This window comes from Curcuma longa, chromosome 2, assembly GCF_044706935.1.
Source record: "Curcuma longa cultivar G26 ecotype Majalengka, Jawa Barat chromosome 2, ITB_CL_G26_1.1, whole genome shotgun sequence".
NCBI classification, from domain to species: Eukaryota; Viridiplantae; Streptophyta; class Magnoliopsida; order Zingiberales; family Zingiberaceae; genus Curcuma; species Curcuma longa.
Genome location: NC_133862.1, coordinates 5,768,723 through 5,789,611, shown reverse-complemented (window position 1 = coordinate 5,789,611; position 20,889 = coordinate 5,768,723). Strand labels below are relative to the sequence as shown.

At 35.5% G+C, this 20,889-nt stretch overlaps 2 protein-coding genes and 2 pseudogenes across 2 annotated transcripts; 2 read left to right on the top strand and 2 right to left on the bottom strand.

Annotated features, from left to right (window-relative positions):
- The first annotated feature begins 784 nt into the window (after positions 1-784).
- LOC141821144 (phenylacetaldehyde reductase-like) lies at positions 785-9,765 on the top strand. The gene is made up of 6 exons (XM_074708524.1): positions 785-1,043; positions 1,251-1,420; positions 2,367-2,555; positions 3,554-3,716; positions 9,037-9,223; positions 9,345-9,765. Exons 1-6 carry the CDS (start codon positions 800-802, stop codon positions 9,487-9,489), a joined length of 1,098 nt encoding a protein of 365 aa, XP_074564625.1. The 5' UTR covers positions 785-799; the 3' UTR covers positions 9,490-9,765.
- LOC141818141 (uncharacterized) lies at positions 5,447-8,207 on the bottom strand (annotated as a pseudogene).
- Positions 9,766-11,249: 1,484 nt separating the features above from the next.
- Positions 11,250-15,790, top strand: LOC141815917 (phenylacetaldehyde reductase). The gene is made up of 6 exons (XM_074703783.1): positions 11,250-11,442; positions 11,640-11,809; positions 12,730-12,918; positions 13,898-14,060; positions 15,042-15,228; positions 15,338-15,790. The coding sequence occupies exons 1-6, from the start codon at positions 11,328-11,330 to the stop codon at positions 15,480-15,482; spliced, it is 969 nt and encodes a 322-aa protein (XP_074559884.1). The 5' UTR covers positions 11,250-11,327; the 3' UTR covers positions 15,483-15,790.
- Positions 15,791-18,406: 2,616 nt separating this feature from the next.
- On the bottom strand, positions 18,407-19,867 carry LOC141815908 (putative sugar phosphate/phosphate translocator At5g25400; annotated as a pseudogene).
- Positions 19,868-20,889: the final 1,022 nt, after the last annotated feature.

The following is a 20,889-nucleotide window of genomic DNA, read 5'->3' as shown; positions in this document are numbered from 1 at the left end:
TATTGAATTAATTAATTTGATTTTAATTAGATTTCGAAGTACATTTTAATTAATTCAATCCCTTCGGAATCATAGAAAACCTCTTGGGAATCGATCATAACTTGACCCATAGTAGGATCAACAAATTTCATATTTTATTGAAGAATTTAAAATTTAATTTGATTAAAATAAAATAAATAATTTTTATATTATAATGATTATCGAATATCTATTACAGAATAGCTACTAGTTAAATCATAAATTTTTAATTTTTAATTCTAAATATTGAAAAATATTATTTATATTAATTTTTATATAAAGTTATTTAAACTTTATCTATTTTTAAATGAATAAAAAATATTTTTAAAATAATTATAGAAGTTATTAAATAATTATTATAATATTATTATATTAGATATTATACGTTATAATAATTATCAGAATAATTTTTAATTTGATTGTAGTTGTACTTTTAACCCTTAACATTATTATTATCATGAACTGATCACATCATTATTTTGTTAAGCGAGTTAATTAAGTGCGTTAATAATTAGGAAGTGGGAAAAAATAATCGTGCTGTTTAAATGTTTTTTTTTTCCAATTATTTTAAATAATGTAATTATTTTCTTTATCGGATTATATATAATTCAAATAGTAGATTTTTTTCCTACGCGTCAAATATTCATTAAATTAATATATTTTATTAATTTTATCTCATTTAAGCAAAATAGATTTTATCTCAACGCCCCTGTTCCCTGTTCCCTGTTCCCTGTTCCCTGTTCGCCGTCCACTGTCCACTCACCAAATCGCATCTGCAGTCATGCTTCGCCTGTCCGCTTCATTTGGTAGTGTCGCCTCACGGCGTTCACCGTTGCCGCTCTCTTGTTCCGATCCAATCGGTTCCCCCTTCTCCAAGAGAGCGGCAGCGAGAGCGAAGGCGGTCGTCGCCATGAGCAGCAGCAAGATCGTGTGCGTCACCGGAGGCTCCGGGTACATCGCCTCCTGGCTCGTCAAGCTCCTCCTGGAGCGTGGCTACACCGTCCGCGCCTCCGTCCGCGACCCCGGTCAGTTCCCTTTTGTGTGCCACGTTTTCCAGTGCTCGGTCCAGGATTAGGTTTTTCATTTGATCGCTCGGTCCGATCCCTTGAGATGGATCATTGTTCCCGTCTTTAGTGCCGTTACTAGTTTAGAATATGCAATAATAATTCAAGATCTCACACGATTCGGTCATTGGAATAAAAAATGTTATATGTATTCTGTCGAGGTTTAAGCTGATCCGAAGAAGACTGAACACTTGCGTGCTTTGGATGGGGCCGCTGAGAGGCTTCATTTGTTTAAAGCCAACTTACTAGAAGAGAATTCCTTTGATGCTGGGATTGAGGGTTGCGATGGTGTTTTCCACACTGCATCTCCTTTTTACCATGCAGTCACTGATCCGAAGGTTTGCGATTGTGTTCGTTTAAGTTAAACTTATTTGGTATTATTGGTGGTCTTAATCTTTAACTGGTTTCTTTACTTAAGGCGTTTGTTCCTTATGCATGTCGCTCCTCTCACAAGGTTCTAAACATTTTTTTTGGAACAATAATATTTCAAGCTATTCCTGGTCCAATTCATATGTATTGGTAAACAAATATATTAAAATTAGAATTATATTGTCAAAATTGTATGGTTTTCAAATTTGATCAAAATTAGTCATATCCATGTTCAAAAATTCTCTCAATTTCCTGAGGCTAAGTTACTCTTAAAACTAAATCCAGCTATATTTGATTATCATTTTCTCACTTAAATTCAGACAAAATCAAATAGAATGTTCAGATTCATACAAAATTTCTGATATGGAATTGGAATGTTTTTTAACCAGTATGTTATTTGAAACAAGCTTTTAAGATTCATCTAAAATAGTGGATAACCCTAATGGCCTACGCTAGGGACATGTCAGTACAGCATTTATATAGTGGTTGTATAATTCCTGAAAGTGTGCAACATCATATCATACGTAATAGTTAATTTTGCCAAACATAAATTCAACTATTGTTCGATCACATCTATTATCGGATGTACTTTGAATTATTTTATCCTGAATCTTTTACAAAATGATTTCCTGTGTGCAGATTCATGTTATGGAAATGTTTTATATTTGTTTGTGCACACCAAAGTAGCTTATTTACAATTTCTTGTCTATACAAAAAAAACATGAAATAAATTGAAATTATTGACTTAGAATGTCATGATATGGTGATCTTTGAGAATACCTGTAATTCTTGATGAAGCTTGTATGTATATCACTGCTTACTCTTCTTTTTTACGTCAAATATCAACATAGGTTATTGACTGTCATTTTTCAAATGGGATTGAACAATAGTTGAATTGATTTTTTCAACCTTCAGGCTGAGTTACTTGATCCAGCAGTGAAGGGGGCACTCAATGTGCTGGCTTCCTGCAAGAAATTTTCCATTAAAAGGGTAGTTGTGACATCATCACTGGCTGCTGTTATATACAATGATAGACCACGAAGTCCTGAAGTAGTAGTTGATGATACATGGTTTTCAAGTGCTGAAATTTGTGAGCAGGATAAGGTAACTGAAAATATAGACAGAAATAATATTTCAATCATTCCATGGCATAGATTTGAATTTCTCAATCTCCATCAGAGCAACGCTCATCATTCTTTGAAGGCGGCACATTAGAATCTAGTGTGTTGAGTTAATGCTGACATACACTTTAGGCATCTTTCTCATTCGTCTTTATTTCACTACACACACAAGAAACCTTGTTTACTTCTGAGTTTTAAGATGGTTGTGTATGTGAATTCATGATCCACTCTCTTGGGCATGTTTGGACAAATATATTGGTCCTGTCCTGCCAACAAACTTTCTCTGATGTTACCTGCATTAGACAACTAAACTGAAAACATCATGAACCAATCTTATAGTCGTCTTTATAATAATGTGTTTTTTTCTGTCTAGATATGTCTGTCCCATTGCCACAATTGCTTATAGATAAATTATTTAAAAATTCAGTCATTGAGGTTGTTGAGGTATTTTAATTCCATTGCTTATGAATTATTCTAAGCTTGAAAGACAGTGTATTACCTATTGAACATATTATTTATCATGCATGAACATTATCTTTCAAAAAATTTATAGTTAATCATCTTTGGTATGATTGATTGTATGACATAAACGGGTGTTGGAAGGTCACTATATTATGTATAAGTAATGTAGTCAATATTCTGCTGACGCCTTTCAACCAGCGACCATGAATGTGCCGTAGGAACTATTCAGCTTGAAGATAGGTTGCCTTTTTACAACCACAAAGGTATTCCTTCAGTCTATAGATCTCTGTGTTACCACAATATAATGTGCTTGATGAATTAATAAATCAGAGTTTTCCTTTGATACAGTAAGCACTTTTGCATCATATTCAATTGAATATCATAAATTCAGAATATTTATATTTGGGTTTGGTAGCTCTAATAAATTGGGTACCAGGAAATGCTCTTTATTTAAGAAATTTATAAGATATACTTCCTACGCTATGTACGTTATCTAAGATGATCTTCAAATTGCTTCAGCAATGGTATGTTCTCTCAAAAACCTTGTCAGAGGATGCTGCTTGGAAGTTTGCTAAGGAGAATGCCATTGATATTGTCACGATAAACCCAGCAATGGTCATAGGTCCTCTTCTTCAGCCAACACTAAACACAAGTGCTGCTGCAATCCTTAACCTGATAAATGGTATGATGCTGTTTGAAGCTTAATTCTTTCAAACATTCCATTTGCCTATATTACATGGAGTTTGCAGCTAGACTTTTTTTCATGCATTTTCACTCTAGCATTGTCTTTCTATTGGTGGAATAACAACGGGTACTTGACTCTTGACATGCCTTACTTTAACCATGTTACTCTTTGTATGATGTGCTACAAGAAGTTCTATGTTACATCAGTGTTTGGCATGAAAACTTTCAGCACAATCTCATGAAAATGTTTGACGCATCATATAGTCTAGTGTCTGAACCTTTTCCCCTTCAATTTCCTCAACTCTGGAGAGCCATTTAGAATCAAAGACGCACCATCATGCTTCATCATTCGTTATTTTTTCTCTCTTCCAGAACTATTATGATCTACCTGGGAATCTATTTTGAATGTTATTTATAAATGGCAATGATTTAGTTGGTAATGATTTAGTTAATCTTGTTGATGATGTCATTTTTTGCCATTGATTGTTCTTGTAGATCCTTTGTCTAAAGGGCAAAATTTGCCATCCTTTTATTCCCGGAGTGGAGAATTCTTGATGGTTCTATGGGACTAGATCAAGACTTAAGATGGTGTAACCTTTGGAAATGACTTACACTTGTTTCGGTTGGGGATCACGTAGGCAAGTCTAGTTTTACGTTGTATAGGAATCGGTAGGCGAGTACACTCTCATGGCTTAAGGTGTGACCCCTTAACCTTTGAGAGAAACAATGCTCAAGCATAGTCACACATTCATATTTGTTTTTCCTTTTTTTTTTCTAATTTCCATCTATATATTATCAGTTATATACATAGACACCCTTGCAGTACATTGCACACAAGGTGTTTCTCAATGGACAATGTACCCTGGATATGCCACACGCACAAAAGCAGCATCTAAGTACATGTTCGGCTTGAATTGCTCATGGTTAAAAACTCTTTTAAAGCTTGTTTTACTTTTAAAGTTTAAATTCTACGATAAAATTTTAAATTTCTATATTAATGTAACCTACTTAAATTACCTAAGTTAAGTTGGTCATCTAAATCTTCATTAAAAAGTTGATGAAAATACTTCTTTCATTGCTTTTTTATTTCCTCATCATTTATTAGTACCTTATTGCATTTATCTTTAATACATCTTATTTGAATATAATCTCTTGTTTTCCTTTCTCTCTCTTTGAACTATTTTATAAATGTCTTTGTCCCTTTTTTTGTATTCAATTTTCGATATAAATATTCAAAAATTTCATTCTTAGTTTCATTCATTGCTTTCTTAGGGGGCGCTTGGTATACATTCGGTAATGGGAATGGTAATGATTTTGATTGAGGGGTTAATGACAATGGGAATAATTACCGGATTTTTGGTGCTTGGTATAGATACTGGAATGGGTATTATTCCCATTAATGTTGTTTGGTTTGACTTAAATTATGGAATGAGAATCAGTCAAAATTCTCATTTTACCCTTATATGTAAAAGACAAAAGTAATCATATAGAGTCATAGACAAAACCATTTTATTTAAAAAAAATACAATATGATGAATATTTTTCTTTCATCCCAACGTACAAAAGGCATAATTGTCCACAATAGACTATTGCGCTACTTTATGATTAAGGGCAAGATATTATTCATCAGAATAAAATGCACTACTGTGAGAGTTTGAGCTACTTATTTATAAGGAGTCAATTACTTGCAAGCTATTTTCAATCAACAATGTGAATTCATTACTGGGATTATAGATTCCCAAACATAAAGAATGGCACACACACCTGAGCCATCACGAACTCATAGTTGCCCTTGAACCTTGCTCTCATCTCATGCTCGGGGACCTTCATCAGCCGTCCACAATCTCCATTACTAATTCCAGAAACCAAGGCGACCAATGCTGTTGTATCAAAATTTACAACGTCGGTTGAATTCATGTTCATCTTTGAAAGCACAGATCCAAATCCTTCAGACGATTCACAAACTTCCACTGTCTCATCCATAACTTGAGAACTACAAATCGCACCTCCTCTGTCATCTTGGCTAATCTTTATCTCAAACACCCTGGAGTTTGAACTGTCTGGCCATCTAACACCAACCCATCCCTCTTCCAATTCCTCGAACACATCCTCCTCCTCGTTCTTAAAGAAATTAATCTCAGAGGCCCCAAACTCCCTCACCAGATTGTTGGCAACATAGCTAGGTACGCCACGAGAGAAGACAAGGAGGACAGAGGTGGGTTTGAGAGCCCCAGCCGATCGGGCAGCAACGGCGACGTGCTCAACGCGAGCGCGGAGTCCCCTGGGACCGATCCAGGAAAGGTAGGAGGGGTTTCGATCGGAGACCACGAACCAAGCAGGACAGCAGCGGAAAGTGCAGACGAGGTCGACGTGGACAGGGTGGTCGGATCCAGCGGTGATGATGGGCCTAGAGACGCGGGAGACGCAGCGAATGGAGGGGTGAAGGAGGAGACGGCCGATGGATTCGAGGTACCCGATATTGGAGCTAAGGGGAAGGAAAGGGGGAGGTGAGGCGAGTGAGGGAGCGTAGCTCAGCTTCGAGGAGGCGGGTGAGCGATTGGTAGGAGGATGGGGGGAGCCCGGAGTGGAGGAGGCGGTGGCGCAGAGCGAGGCGGTGGTTTTCGGCATCGCGAATTTGATAGCGACCAGCGGCGACGGCGTCACAGAGGACTTCATTATGATTGAGGGCAAGATATTATTGCGCTTCACCTTGCAGATTCTTCAAACAAGTAGACTAGGAGAAATGAGGAGAAAGGAAGAAGAAGAGGAGGAAGAAAAGGGGAAGGGGTGGAGGAGCTCGGCCGGCAGAGAAAAGAAGAAGAGGAGGAAGATGGGGGGGGGGGGGGGGGGGGGGGGAGCTTAGATGAACGGGGGAGAAGAAAAGGGGGGCGGCCAAGAGGAAGGGAGGCTCGCGGGTGGGGAAGAAGAAAAGAAGAATCGCGGCGGGGAAGAAATCGCAAGGAAAGAAATCGCGACCTAGAAGATGGGCGCGGGGTACCGCTGTCCACGGGAAAAAAAAGCTGCGCCGCGATGGGAATGAGTTTAGCGATAACCGGGGGAGGGGTAGGTTATGAAATCAGGGATATCAAATCCTTATTTTGATTTCCATTCCCGTCTACCAAGCATTAAGAATGGGAATGAAATAGATTTCATTCTCATTCCCCTCTCCTAAACCCGCCTACCAAGCGCCTCCTTAGTCTCTTTCTTACTATATATTTTTTAAAATTTCTCTTGTTCTTACAAGTGTATAATACCTTATAGGTTGTTCCTTTTTTCTTCGTTTCTCTTGTACTTTCTTATTTCACCGCCAAAATTCTTTACTTGGTAGTGTATGTTCCTTTAACTCATCGAGTACACTCTTGGTTACTATTTTAACTTTGATATCATCTTATTTCATGTCATATTCGAGTCTCTATATATTTCTCTTAATACTTGTACTTGTACTTTCTCCTTAAATATGTTTTGTTTCACATCATTTAACTTTCACCATTTAATTCTAGGAGTCGTGGATATTTTCCTTCTATTGATATTATGTTTGAGGGGTATTTCCAACACTAAAAACCTATGTTAGGTAGTTAATTTTTTTCCATGGATGACCTTGCAATCTTTATACATTTTTCTATCATTCTTCCTAACTATAAGAAAGTCAATTTGCAATTTATTATTTCTAGTTTTGAACGTGATAAAGTGTTATTTTCGTTTCTTAAAACATGTATTAGCTAGTATAAGGTCATAAGCTATAGTAAAATTCAATATAGTTTTTCATTATTCATTTCTTGTTCCAAACCCCTAACGCTCATGCACCATATCATATTTCTCATTTTTTACTCCTACATACTCATTTAAATTTCCTCCACTTAAAATTATTTTGGTTGGTAGAATATTTTGTAATACCTCATCTAGATCGTACCAAAATTTAAATTGGATGCGCTCATCTAATCCTACTTAAGATACATATATGCTAATTACATTAATAATTTCTTTCGTCACCATTATCATGAGAATTATAATCCTATTTTCTTTCTAACTACTCCTAGTACTTCATTCTTTAATGAACTATCGATAACAATACCTATTCTATTTCTTGTTTTACTCCTTTTTGTGTATCATAATTTAAAATTTGAATTTTCTATCATCTTTACATTCTCTCCGATCCATTCTGTCTCCGATACATACAAAATATTAATTCCTCTTTTAATCATTGTATTTACTATCTCTAATATTATTTGAAATTATAATAAAAGTTAACTTTTAATTTTTATTCATTGAAAAAAAACAATTTCTTACCGTATAAATAGAACTTTTATATGATATAAAGTTTATAAAAGCTAATTCATAACAATAAAAAAAAGAGTTCTATAAATAATACATAAATAACACAAAGTAAATGATAGCATCCACAGGAACAACTCATGAACCAATGAATTTTATTTTCCATCAATGCTGCAGCTATTTGATTGCGAACCCCTGCCATATGACCATCATCCATCTTGTATAAGTAGTTGAGCCTATTTCTTCATCATCAATTCTGTGATTTTTCTTAATAGAGAGGGGTTAACAAATTATGTTTTAAAAAACTGTGTTTTTGTATATAGCTTATGTAAAACATGTTTGGATTGACTTTTGCTTCTGAGGGATAGACAAGCTAAAAATAAGCCGGGCCCAACAGGTAGTAAGTTGGCAACCTATACGGACTCATTTATATTAGATCAATGTCCTACACATTTCCTTCACTTATGAAATTGTGATTAGGGTTGTGAATGAACTGGATGTTTGTGAACAAATTTGGTATTCGGCTTGGTAAGATTTTATTTATGTTCATTCAATACACACAAGATCAATGAAATGAACAAGTTTAAACAACTCGTTAAACTAAATCAACAAACTTAAACATAATGTGTTCAGCTCGTTAATGTTCGTGAACAACGTTCGTGAATAATATTCGTCAATAAAACTCTTATCAACATGCTAAGTAAACAAAAAAAATTTCAAAATGAATAATTATTTTAATGATTTGGTTCATTTTAGGCTTTGGCTTAGCTCAGTTACCTTATCAAATAAACTTGAACATTACAAAACTTGGCTTGGCATGTTTACAACCCTAATTGTGACCTGATGACTCCGTTGTTTGCATATGAAAATCAATGGTTTCTTCACCTCTATCTACACAGTAACTAACAATAGTAAACACACTTGAGAAATGAATTCCTTGTATATATAACATTGACGTATTATTTAGTACGAGATTTGCATTTTCATAATGTTTTGTAGTTGTCAAACTGACTCATCACCTTCTTTATTTTGGTTCATGTTTTCAGGTTCACCTACATATCCGAATATATCGTTCGGGTGGGTTAACGTTAAAGATGTAGCCATGGCACACATTCTGGCATTTGAAGTTCCTTCAGCCTCTGGAAGATACTGTCTAGTTGAAAGAGTTGTTCACTACTCAGAGCTTGTGAGGATCATACGGCAACTTTATCCTTCTCTTCCAGTACCCGAGGAGTAAGTGACCTATTTGATTCTTGTTTTTGCCGTCATTGCTTCACCAGTCTTTTTTTTTTTTTCCCTTTTTCCCACACATGAAAGTTTTCATACAAAGTTTATGAATTTCCAACATCCCCAGGTGTGCTGATGACAAACCCTTTGTGCCAATATACCAAGTCTCCAAGGAGAAGTACAAAAGTTTGGGACTCGACTACACTCCCATTGAAACAAGCATCAAGGAAACTATTGAAAGCTTGAAGGAGAAAAACTTTGTTAATTTCTAAGGCGGCTTTTAATCAGGCAAGAAATGGAGCTGGCAATGTTAATATGCCTGGGAGGTACCGTTGAAGTCTCTCTTATTTGGTAAGTTAAAGTATATTAATTTCCTTATTTCAATAAATGTTGTGCGTAGTACTTAATAAATAGGATTTGGCAAACTTTATTGATAATACGTGGAGTTGTTTTGTTGGTAGTTCTCAGATTAACCAAGTCTGAAACTTCCTATTTGGTGTACAAGCTTCAATATTTTTACAATTATAAATATTAAATTTGAGATTGAATCAATGGGTTGATATATAGTTTAGAAGTTTGAGGAGAGTGAATAGGGTTGGAGATAGAGTTGTCAAATGGGTCAGTTTGTTTGTGATAGGCTTGTCAAAAACTTAGCATATGATCAGACGGGTTGAGAAATTTTCGATCTAATTTAAGATGGATTGGAGATTAGATGAGATGGCCTATTAAAAAAGAAATAAATTTTATAATAAATTGAATTTGATCATTTTATAAATAAATATTTTTGATAAATTTTTAATAATATTTTTTATTTTTGATTTCACATCTTATACGTGTTGACCAAAACAATTGATAAAAAATTCATAATTTTCATTAAAAATATATATATATATATATCTTCGTAAGTCAATTCAAATTTATCACGGTTTAATTTATTTGAAAAATGATAAATCTCAGTTACCTTCATTGACTATCTGAGGGTGATTGATCTGGTCCCACGGAAGTTTTTCATCGGTCATCAGAGTAAATTGGAAAGTGCATGCAGTGGACAATTTAGACATCCAGCATCCTTTGATTGTGCTCCTCATGCTTAGGATGACAATTTAGATGTCCTACCACGGTGTCATGTCTCAGGGACATCCAGGGGCATGGATGACAATCTGATTTAATCTATTTGGACTTATGACTTGGGTGGATTAATTTATTTTTAAATGAGTTAATAAAATTTAAATTTAATCTATTTAAATTATTTAACAGGATAAATTAATTCTATAAATCTAATCTAAATTGTAAGTAGTTGGACTTTTTATTAAAGTGCTAGGATGATAGATTTTACTTTTTATTAATGTGAAAATTTGATACACACCGTAACACTGTTGTTACAGCAAAATTAAAATTAGATGGTGCAAACATAAAAAACGCACCCTTAATTATTATTTTTATTAAAAGAATATTTTTAAAAAATTAAAAATTTTTTTTATATCTTATCATATTTTCCATTTTAAAAGTACCTTTAACAATGCTATAAAACTAATATGTAATAATAATTCTTTCAGTATTGTTGTACAGTAGTAGCTATATAAAATAGCTGTTATAATGTTATAACAATCTTTACTTTCAATGATATTATTGTAGTAATTATTCAGTAGGTGTGATAATGTGTAATAATTAATATAATATAATTATAATTTTATTTAATAATTACTATAATTATTTTAAAATTAATTTTGATCAATTTAAAATTATTTTAATAAAAGTTCAAGTAATTCTGATAAGACAGGAATACTTTAATATAATAATATTTTATATATAATCATATTATAACAGTTAATTAGTAATTATTATTTTTAATATAAAATATCTAATAGAGTATTATTTTATTTTTTTTATCATTTATATAATTTGAAGGGCTCTTTTGGTTTTAGTTGTGCTTTTAATTAAAATGCTTACGCATGGGCGGGCGAGGCCACACCAAATCCGCCGCCTCGGCCCCATCGCTCGCCTATTTAATCGGGCTTCCTCATCTCCTCGGCTGTGCTCGACCCCTTCCACTTCTATTCGCCAGGCAATCGCTTTCGCCAGGCAATCGAGAGCGACAGCGATCGCCGGCATGAGCAGCGGCAAGGTCGTGTGCGTCACCGGAGGCTCCGGGTACATCGCCTCCTGGCTCGTCAAGCTCCTCCTGGACCGTGGCTACACCGTCCGCGCCTCCGTCCGCGACCCCGGTCAGTTCCCTTTTGTGTGCCACGTTTTCCAGTGGATTAGGGTTTTCATTTGATCGCTCGGTCCGATCCCTTGAGATGGATCATTGTTCCCGTCTTTAGTGCTGTTACTAGTTTAGAATGTGCAATAATAATTCTAGATCTCACACGATTCGATCATTGGAATAAAAAATGTTATATGTATTCTGTCGAGGTTTAAGCTGATCCGAAGAAGACTGAACACTTGCGTGCTTTGGATGGGGCCGCTGAGAGGCTTCATTTGTTTAAAGCCAACTTACTAGAAGAGAATTCCTTTGATGCTGGGATTGAGGGTTGCGATGGTGTTTTCCACACTGCATCGCCTTTTTACCATGCAGTCACTGATCCGAAGGTTTGCGATTGTGTTCGTTTAAGTTAAACTTATTTGACATTATTGGTGGTCTTAATCTTTAACAAGGTTCTGAACAGTTTGTTTGGAACAACAATATCTCAAGGAACTGGAATTCCAATTCTAATACTATTCCTGGTCCAATTCATAAGTATGGGTAAACAAATATATTAAAATTAAAAATTATATTGTCAAAATTGTATGGTTTTCAAATTTGATCAAAATTAGTCATATCCATGTTCAAAAATTCTCTCAATTTCCTGAGGCTAAGTTACTCTTAAAACTAAATCCGGCTATATTTGATTATCATTTTCTCACTTAAATTTAGACAAAATCAAATAGAATATTCAGATTCATACAAAATTTCTGATATGGAATTGGAATGTTTTTTAACCAGTATCTTGTTTGAAACAAGCTTTTAAGATTCATCTAAAATAGTGGATAGCCCTAATAGCCAACGCTAGGGAAATGTCAGTACGGCATTTATATAGTGGTGGTATAATTCCTGAAAGTGTGTAACATCATATTATATGTAATAGTTAATTTTGCCAAACATAAATTCAACTATTGTTCGATCACATCTATTATCGGATGTACTTTGAATTGTTTTATCCTGAATCTTTTACAAAATGATTTCCTGTGTGCAGATGCATGTTATGGAAATGTTTTATATTTTTTGTGCACGCCAAAATAGCTTATTTACAATTTCTTGTCTATACAAAAAAAATCATGAAATAAATTGAAATTATTGACTTAGAATGTCATGATATAGTGATCTTCGAGAATACCTGTAATTCTTGATGAAGCTTGTATGAATGTCACTGCTTACTCTTCTTTTTTATGTCAAATATCAACATCGGTTATTGACTGTCATTTTTCAAATGGGATTGAACAATAGTTGAATTGATTTTTTCAACCTTCAGGCTGAGTTACTTGATCCAGCAGTGAAGGGGGCACTCAATGTGTTGGCTTCTTGCAAGAAATTTTCCATTAAAAGGGTAGTTGTGACATCATCAATGGCTGCTGTTGTATACAATGATAGACCACGAAGTCCTGATGTAGTAGTTGATGATACATGGTTTTCAAGTCCTGAAACTTGTGAGCGGGGCAAGGTAACTGAAAATATGGACAGAAATAATATTTCAATCATTCCATGGCATAGATTTGAATTTCTCAATCTCCATCAGAGCAATGCTCATCATTCTTTGAAGAAGGCACATTAGAATCTAGTGTGTTGAATTAATGCTGACATACACTTTAGGCATCTTTCTCATTCGCCTTTATTCACTACACACACAAGAAACCTTGTTTACTTCTGAGTTTAAGATGGTTATCCACTCTCTTGGGCATGTTTAGACAAATATATTGGTCCTGTCCTGCCAACCAACTTTCTCTGATGTTACCTGCATTAGACAAATGAACTGAAAACATCATGAACCAATCTTATATTCGTCTTTATAATAATGTGTTTTTTTCTGTCTAGATATGTCTGTCCCATTGCCACAATTGCATATAGATAAATTATTTAAAAATTCAGTCATTGAGGTTGTTGAGGTATTTTAATTCCATTGCTTATAAATTATTCTAAGCTTGAAAGACATTGTATTACCTATTGAACATATTATTTATCATGCATGAACATTATCTTTCAAAAAATATATAGTTAATCATCTTTGCTATGATTGATTGTATGACATAAACGGGTATTGGAAGGTCACTATATTATGTATAAGTAATGTAGTCAATATTCTGCTGGCGCTTTTCAACCAGCGACCATGAATGTGCCGTAGGTACTATTCAGCTTGAAGATAGGTTGCCTTTTTACAACCACAAAGGTATTCCTTCAGTCTATAGATCTCTGTGTTACCACAATATAGTGTGCTTGATGAATTAATAAATCAGAGTTTTCCTTTGATACAGTAAGCACGTTTGCATCATATTCAATTGAATACCATAAATTCCGAATATTTATATTTGGGTTTGGTAGCTCTAATAAATTTGGTACCAGGAAATTCTCTTTATTCAAGAAATTTATAAGATATACTTCCTATGCTATGTACGTTATCTAAGATGATCTTTAAATTGCTTCAGCAATGGTACGTTCTCTCAAAAACCTTGTCAGAGGATGCTGCTTGGAAGTTTGCTAAGGAGAATGCCATTGATATTGTCACGATAAACCCAGCAATGGTCATAGGTCCTCTTCTTCAGCCAACACTAAACACAAGTGCTGCTGCAATCCTTAACCTGATAAATGGTATGATGCTGTTTGAAGCTTAATTCTTTCGAACATTCCATTTGCCTATATTACATGGAGTTTGTAGCTAGACTTTTTTTCATGCATTTTCACTCTAGCATTGTCTTTCTATTAGCGGAATAACAATGGGTATCAGATCAATGTCCTACACATTTCCTTCACTTGTGAAATTGTATGGAACACATGATAGCCGGGCCCAATAGGTAGTAATATACGGACTCATTTGTATCAGATCAATGTCCTACACATTTCCTTCACTTGTGAAATTGTGATTAGGGTTGCAAATGAACCAAATGTTGGTGAACAAATTTGGTATTCGGATTGATAACATCTTATTTATATTCATTCAGTATACACAAGATCAATTAAATGAATAAGTTTAAACAACTCGTTAAACTAAATGAACAAACTTAAACACATGTGTTCAGCTCGTTAATGTTCGTGAACAATATTCGTGAACAATGTTCATCAATAAAACTCTTATCAACATGCTAAATAAACAAAAACAAATTCAAAATGACCAAATAAGCTTGCATTATCAAGTTCAATAATCATTCAAACAAGTTTAAAATGTAAAAGTTTCAAACAATCAAACAAATTTGAATTGAGAGTTTGATAACATCTAAACGAATCAAGCTCAAACCAAGTTTGAATCAAGCTCAAGCTTATAAAAAAGAAACCAAACTAAGCTTGAACAATTATTTCAATGATTTGGTTCATTTTAGGCTTTGGCTTAGCTCAGTTACTTTATCAAACAAACTTGAACATTACAAAACTTGACTTGGCTTGTTTACAACCCTAATTGTGACCCGATGACTCCGTTGTTTGCATATGAAAATAAATGGTTTCTTCACCTCTATCTACACAGTAACTAACAATAGTAAACACACTTGAGAAATGAATTCCTTGTATATATAACATTGATGTATTATTTAGTATGAGATTTGAATTCACCTTCTCTATTTTGGTTCATGATTTCAGGTTCACCTACATATCCGAATTTATCGTTCGGGTGGGTTAACGTTAAAGATGTAGCCATGGCACACATTCTGGCATTTGAAGTTCCATCAGCCTCTGGAAGATACTGTCTAGTTGAAAGAGTTGCTCACTACTCAGAGCTTGTGAGGATTATACGGCAACTTTATCCTTCTCTTCCAGTACCCGAGAAGTAAGTGACCTATTTGATTCTTGTTTTAGCCGTCACTGATTCACCAGTCTCTTTTTTTTCTACACATGTAAGTTTTCATACAAAATTTATGAATTTCCAATAACCCCAGGTGTGCTGATGACAAACCCTTTGTGCCAATATACCAAGTCTCCAAGGAGAAGTCCAAAAGTTTGGGACTTGACTACACTCCCATTGAAACAAGCATCAAGGAAACTATTGAAAGCTTGAAGGAGAAAAACTTTGTTAATTTCTAAGGCGGCTTTTAACCAGGCAAGAAATAGAGCTGGCAATGATAGCTACGCGACAATTTGAAATAAGATAGGCTTAACAGAGATGAAAAATATGCCTGGGAGGTACCGTTGAAGTCTCTCTTATTTGGTAAGTAAAAGTATATTAATTTCCTTATTTCAATAAATGTTTTATGTAGAACTTTAATAAATAGGATTTGGCAAACTTTTATACGTGGAGTTGTTTTGTTGGTAGTTCTCAGATTAAAAAACATCCTATTTGGTGTACAAGCTTCAATATTTTTACAATTATAAATATTAAATTTGAGATTGAATCAATGGGTTGATATATAGTTTAGAAGTTTGGAGGAGAGTGAATAGGGTTGGAGATGGAGTTGTCAAATGGGTCGGTTTGTAATAGGATGAGCTGGTTTGTCAAAATCTTATTGGACGGATTGAAAAATCTTTAATCCAATTTAAGATGTGTTGCGGATTAAATGAGTTGGCTTATTAAAAAAAAATAAATCTTATAATTTATTGAATTTAATTATTTTATAAATAAATATTTTTAATAAATTTTTAATAAAATTTTTTATTTTTGATTTCACATCTAAATTCATAATTTTCATTATATATATATATATTTATCATAAATTTATAATTAAAATTTATATTTCAATTGCAAGTTAATTCAAATTTATCACAGATCAGTTTGTCTGGACTTATGATTTGTGTGGAGTGATTTATTTTTAAATGAATTCAATAAATTTTAATTATTTAATTCATTTAAATTAATTCGATGAATTTAATCTAAATTAACGGCTTTAGTTGGAGATGCAAGTAGTAGTAGTAAGTTGACCAATCTCTTTGACATTGACCGATCCCTTTGACATACTAAACCCAGTTAGCTCACCTAACTTAATTCGGCAAATCCAGCTCACCAAACTTGCCTGACCCACTTAAAGATGGACAGAGGATATACAACCGAAACAGAAATGTGATTTATTGATAAAGTAAATCTCTTACGAACGGGTAAGAATAACTTTCAATCCGTTTCAAAAACATATTTTAAATATATATTTTCTATTAACATTTTTTTATTTATAGTTTTCAAGTGCTTCAAACTGTAAAGAAATATATATTTTTTCTAAAACAAATAGAACCATAACACTTTTGTCTCAATCTTCGACTTAGGATAATTAAATTCAAGTTCATGATAATTAATTTACTCAAAAATCATACAAAAAATTAGCCAATAATCATACAAACTCTCCAAATGGAATCTTGACTTAATGATAAAATTGATACCGTGTGATCTAAATATCTCATGGATTCAACTTTCAAAAATAACCTTTTACAAAATAAAATAAAATTGTGTATATTAGACCATTTCCCAGAATTTCATATTGACGAAAGTTACGTCTAGCATTCTGCAAATGCAATTCTCAATTTATTGGTATTAAAGTGGATATTCAATTCTTATGAACTAATTAATATACATCCGATTACATATTTTATCCATCAAATAAATTCAAAAATATGGTAGCTCCTAACATAACGATTCAGGAAAATTAAATCATGATTGTATGAGAATGCACGTGCTTATTATCACCCCATCATGCTTTGAGGGCTCTTGTGCTTCTCTTCAACATTTTTATTTTAAAAAAAAATAGAATCCACCACCCTAACGGTTCCACACGATTAACTTTACAATATCTGTGAAGAGATAAATCGAAAAACTGTAATTGACCACGATAAAGAAAAACATTACTTCAAATTGAGATTCGATCCTTGTCCATATGTCTCATTATAATCAACTCCACTTGCCTCAAGGACTCCCTGTGCTTCTCATAAAGCCAAGGATGTTCAATTTATCTCCTAATACTCTATTTAATTCTTAATCAACTTCACGGGCATTAAAACTATAACTCCAAAAACATTTCGACGACACTTTAAAACAATATATATTATATAAAACACAACAAGTGTGTAACAATTAATAATATTAATTACCGGAGGCATTTCGAGAAAACATATAAAAAGGGTACCATTGTAGGAATTGGCTTGTTGAATCATCTATCAATCACTGATCTATTTTAAAACATCTTTTTAATTATTAGATTTGTATTTTTCAAAAATAAATAAATACAGTTTACATCTAAAATTCTCAAAGCAATAAAAGTAATCAATTTGATTGAAAATGTTCATCTTGCTCAACTTGTACAGTCATTGATATTCATGCACATTTTTATTGGAAATAAAATGATTTCTAGCTAGAATAACTCAAATGCATAGAAAATAAATCAAGATTTAAAAATATATATAATGAACATATTAGTCTACTGATAATTAATCAAAATCAAGATAGTTTTTGATGATTGAATAGTTAGCCCGAGAGAAAAGATCTAACAAAAGAAGAAACATCAAGAACAGTGGGGGCTTTAGCTGGAAGGTAGATGACTTCAAGTTGTAAGAGTGAAGTGAGGATTTTGAAGGACCACCAGCTACCAGTGTCAATGCCTCAAGAGATAAGCAATAAAAAAACACAGTGGGCAACAAAAAAAAATTGCAAGTTTTTAATTATAGGAAACAGTGTACAACAAAAATACAACCAGTAATCTTCATGGATGAACATATTAAGTCAAAATCTACTTCACAGAGAGAGACTGCAAGTAAAAACATCCATGGTATTACTGACACCAACAGCATTAATGTTCAAATTATGTTGCAATGAGATAATTAACTGTAAGCTTGCTTCCAGACTAACTAATCAATCATCCTCAATCTTTTATTTTCACCTTTACATCTTCAGTAGCTTAGAGTAAATCAAACAAATTCATTTAATAGTTAGAATCTTCTCTACAAATGCAAGAAACATACAAACTAGTGTTTCAGTGAATTCAATAAGATACTTTGCATGGAGACAATGGCAGAGCCATTGGCAATTCTTACTATTAATCTACAGATCAAACAATAGTTCTGCACCTATGTGCTTATTACCTTGAAAGAAAGAAAAAAAAATAGGTAGGTTAACATTCATCTGATTAACAAATTAGAAGATAAGTCCAATGCAATGTAAGTTGAACATTAGTACAAACACTAAATTAAGGAATTCTAGTAGTTAAACGAAGGGAAAGGCTAAAAAGTTCACCTTTTTGTTTTTGCTGTTTTCCCCCATAAAATTCAGTAGAAGAAATTGCTGCTGGAGATGAAGAAGGCAACGAATGAAGATATCCATTAGAAATGCTTGAGAAAAACCATCTCTTGTAGCAGAATTGATAGGGTTGGAGGAAAGATGGATCAATCCTGGGATTCACTCTTCCTGTTGCTACCACCATCAACTTGCTCAAGGAGCTTTCCAGCCTCCTCCTCGTCCACCTGGGCTGTTTTCTTCTGCCCCTCCTTGGCTTTGAGAGCCTGCAGCTTGACGTGGTTGTAGTAGGCCACGCCGAGGAAGGCGATGCCATAGCCAAAGAGGTTGATTGTGGTGATAGTGTCACGGATGACGGACCAGGAGAAGGCGATGAGGAGCCAGTCCTTGACGACGCCAGCGACGTTCATGGTGAGGGCGGAGGTCTTTCCGACTAGGAGGAAGACGGCGAGGTTGAGGGCGAACGCGCACAAGGAATTGGTGCCGAAGATGACGAGGTCGGGACGGAAGGGGGCAGAGGCAAAGCGGCTGCGGAGGACGGGGAGCTCGACGACGGACCAGGGCACAAGGAGGAAGGCGAAGCAGCAGGGGGCGATGTAGTAGAGGGAGGTAATGGGGTTGAGGGAGATGCCCTTGGAGTTGAGGAGGATCTGGATGAGGACAAGGCGGGTCGCCTCGAAGGCGACGGCGGCGAGCTGGAGGGCGACGCCGGTGGGGACGAAGCGAGCCTCGCCGTAGGCGGCGACGGCGACGCCGAAGGAGATGGAGAGCATGTTGAGCATAGAGGAGGACCTGAACGACTCCTTTTTGAAGAGGACGCCGATGGAGTAGACGGCGACGGGCATGAGGGCCTTGAGCATCTGGATGAAGGAGACGGAGAGGTAGATGTAGGCGGAGTTGGAGAACCAGAGGGAGAGGGAGTAGAGGGCGCCGATGGGGAGGACGGAGGAGAGGTAGAGGACATGGGCGGGGAGGAGGGCGGCGCCACCAGGCGGAGGACGCGGACGAGGAGGAAGGCGAGGGAGGAGCAGAATGCCATGTGGATCATGGTGAGGGAGATGGGGAAGGGCCAGGCGTACATCTTCGGGTCCAAGATGTACTTGTTGTAGACGATGACGGTGAAGCTGAGGAAGATCCAGATCGAGACGTAGGAGTAGGAGAGCAGAACCTGCTTGAGCACGCCTCCCCCGCTGCCTTCGCCGCCGCCGTTGTCTCGACCCATGGCGGCGATGATAGATCGAGAACGCCGCCGCCGCCGCCGCCGCTTCTTCTTCTTCCTCCTCTGGAAGAGGCGTTACTATATCCGGATAGCGCGGAGTGAAGTGGAGTGATGGGCACGGTAGGGGAAAGGGGCCCGGTGTTTCTTCTTGGGTTTATTTGGAAAAGAAAACAAAAATAGGGCAAAAATGGGCCAAAAAGGAAATATTTCATTTTTAAAAAAATTAAAAATACTAATTAATTATAGAACCACTGAATAACTATTCCAACGATAATGTTATATTAATTTTTATATATTATAATAATTATAAAATAGTTTCTATATATTCGAGATTGCTATCTTGTACGACAAACCCGTGCACGACTCTCTAACCCATCGCTGATGCCGCCGCCCTCGCCGCGCCGTCTGACCACCGTCGGTCGCCGCCTCGGGCGCGATCGACGCGCCACTCGTCGGTGCTCCTTCCAGCGGTGGATTCCGACCGGATAGTAGTCAGAATTTGATGAATTTACCCGGAAACGCGACCCCTGCCCACTCACCGCCATTGCCGGTCAAATCGCGATCGGAGATCGATTGAGGAAGGACCGACGTGAGCGGGCAGGGGTCGTGTTTCCAGGCAAATTTGCATGATTCCGACTACTATCCCACCAGAATCCACTACCAGAAGGAGCGCCGGCGAGTGGCGTGTCAATCGCGCCTGGGGCGGTGGGCGGATGGCGCGGCGGCAACGACGGTGGATCGAAAGTGTCGCGCACGGGTCGTACGGGTACAATAACAACACTACAAATGCATAATGATATAATTACTCGTTGAAATAAGAAGTATTTTTGAGATAACACAATTAATGAACACTTTTTTTTTTAAATTGCCCTCATTTAATATTTCTTTTAATTTAGGACACTTATTGATCTTTATCCTAAAAAACCTAAATAATTCCTATTTCATTTCATTGTATGCTTATAGATTTAATATTAGAAAACCTACAAAATATTTAAATTAAAAAATATATATAGAATAACAATCAAATATTAACTGAAACAATGCATATTACAGAATAATTAAGA

Coding starts and splice junctions, on each gene's coding strand:
- LOC141821144 (XM_074708524.1), top strand. CDS start 800: ATGCTTCGCCTGTCCGCTTCATTTGGTAGTGTCGCCTCACGGCGTTCA. Junction 2,556..3,553: donor AAATTTGTGAGCAGGATAAG/GTAACTGAAAAT, acceptor AAATTGCTTCAG/CAATGGTATGTTCTCTCAAA. Junction 9,224..9,344: donor TCTCTTCCAGTACCCGAGGA/GTAAGTGACCTA, acceptor CAACATCCCCAG/GTGTGCTGATGACAAACCCT.
- LOC141815917 (XM_074703783.1), top strand. CDS start 11,328: ATGAGCAGCGGCAAGGTCGTGTGCGTCACCGGAGGCTCCGGGTACATC. Junction 11,443..11,639: donor CGCCTCCGTCCGCGACCCCG/GTCAGTTCCCTT, acceptor TCGAGGTTTAAG/CTGATCCGAAGAAGACTGAA. Junction 15,229..15,337: donor TCTCTTCCAGTACCCGAGAA/GTAAGTGACCTA, acceptor CAATAACCCCAG/GTGTGCTGATGACAAACCCT.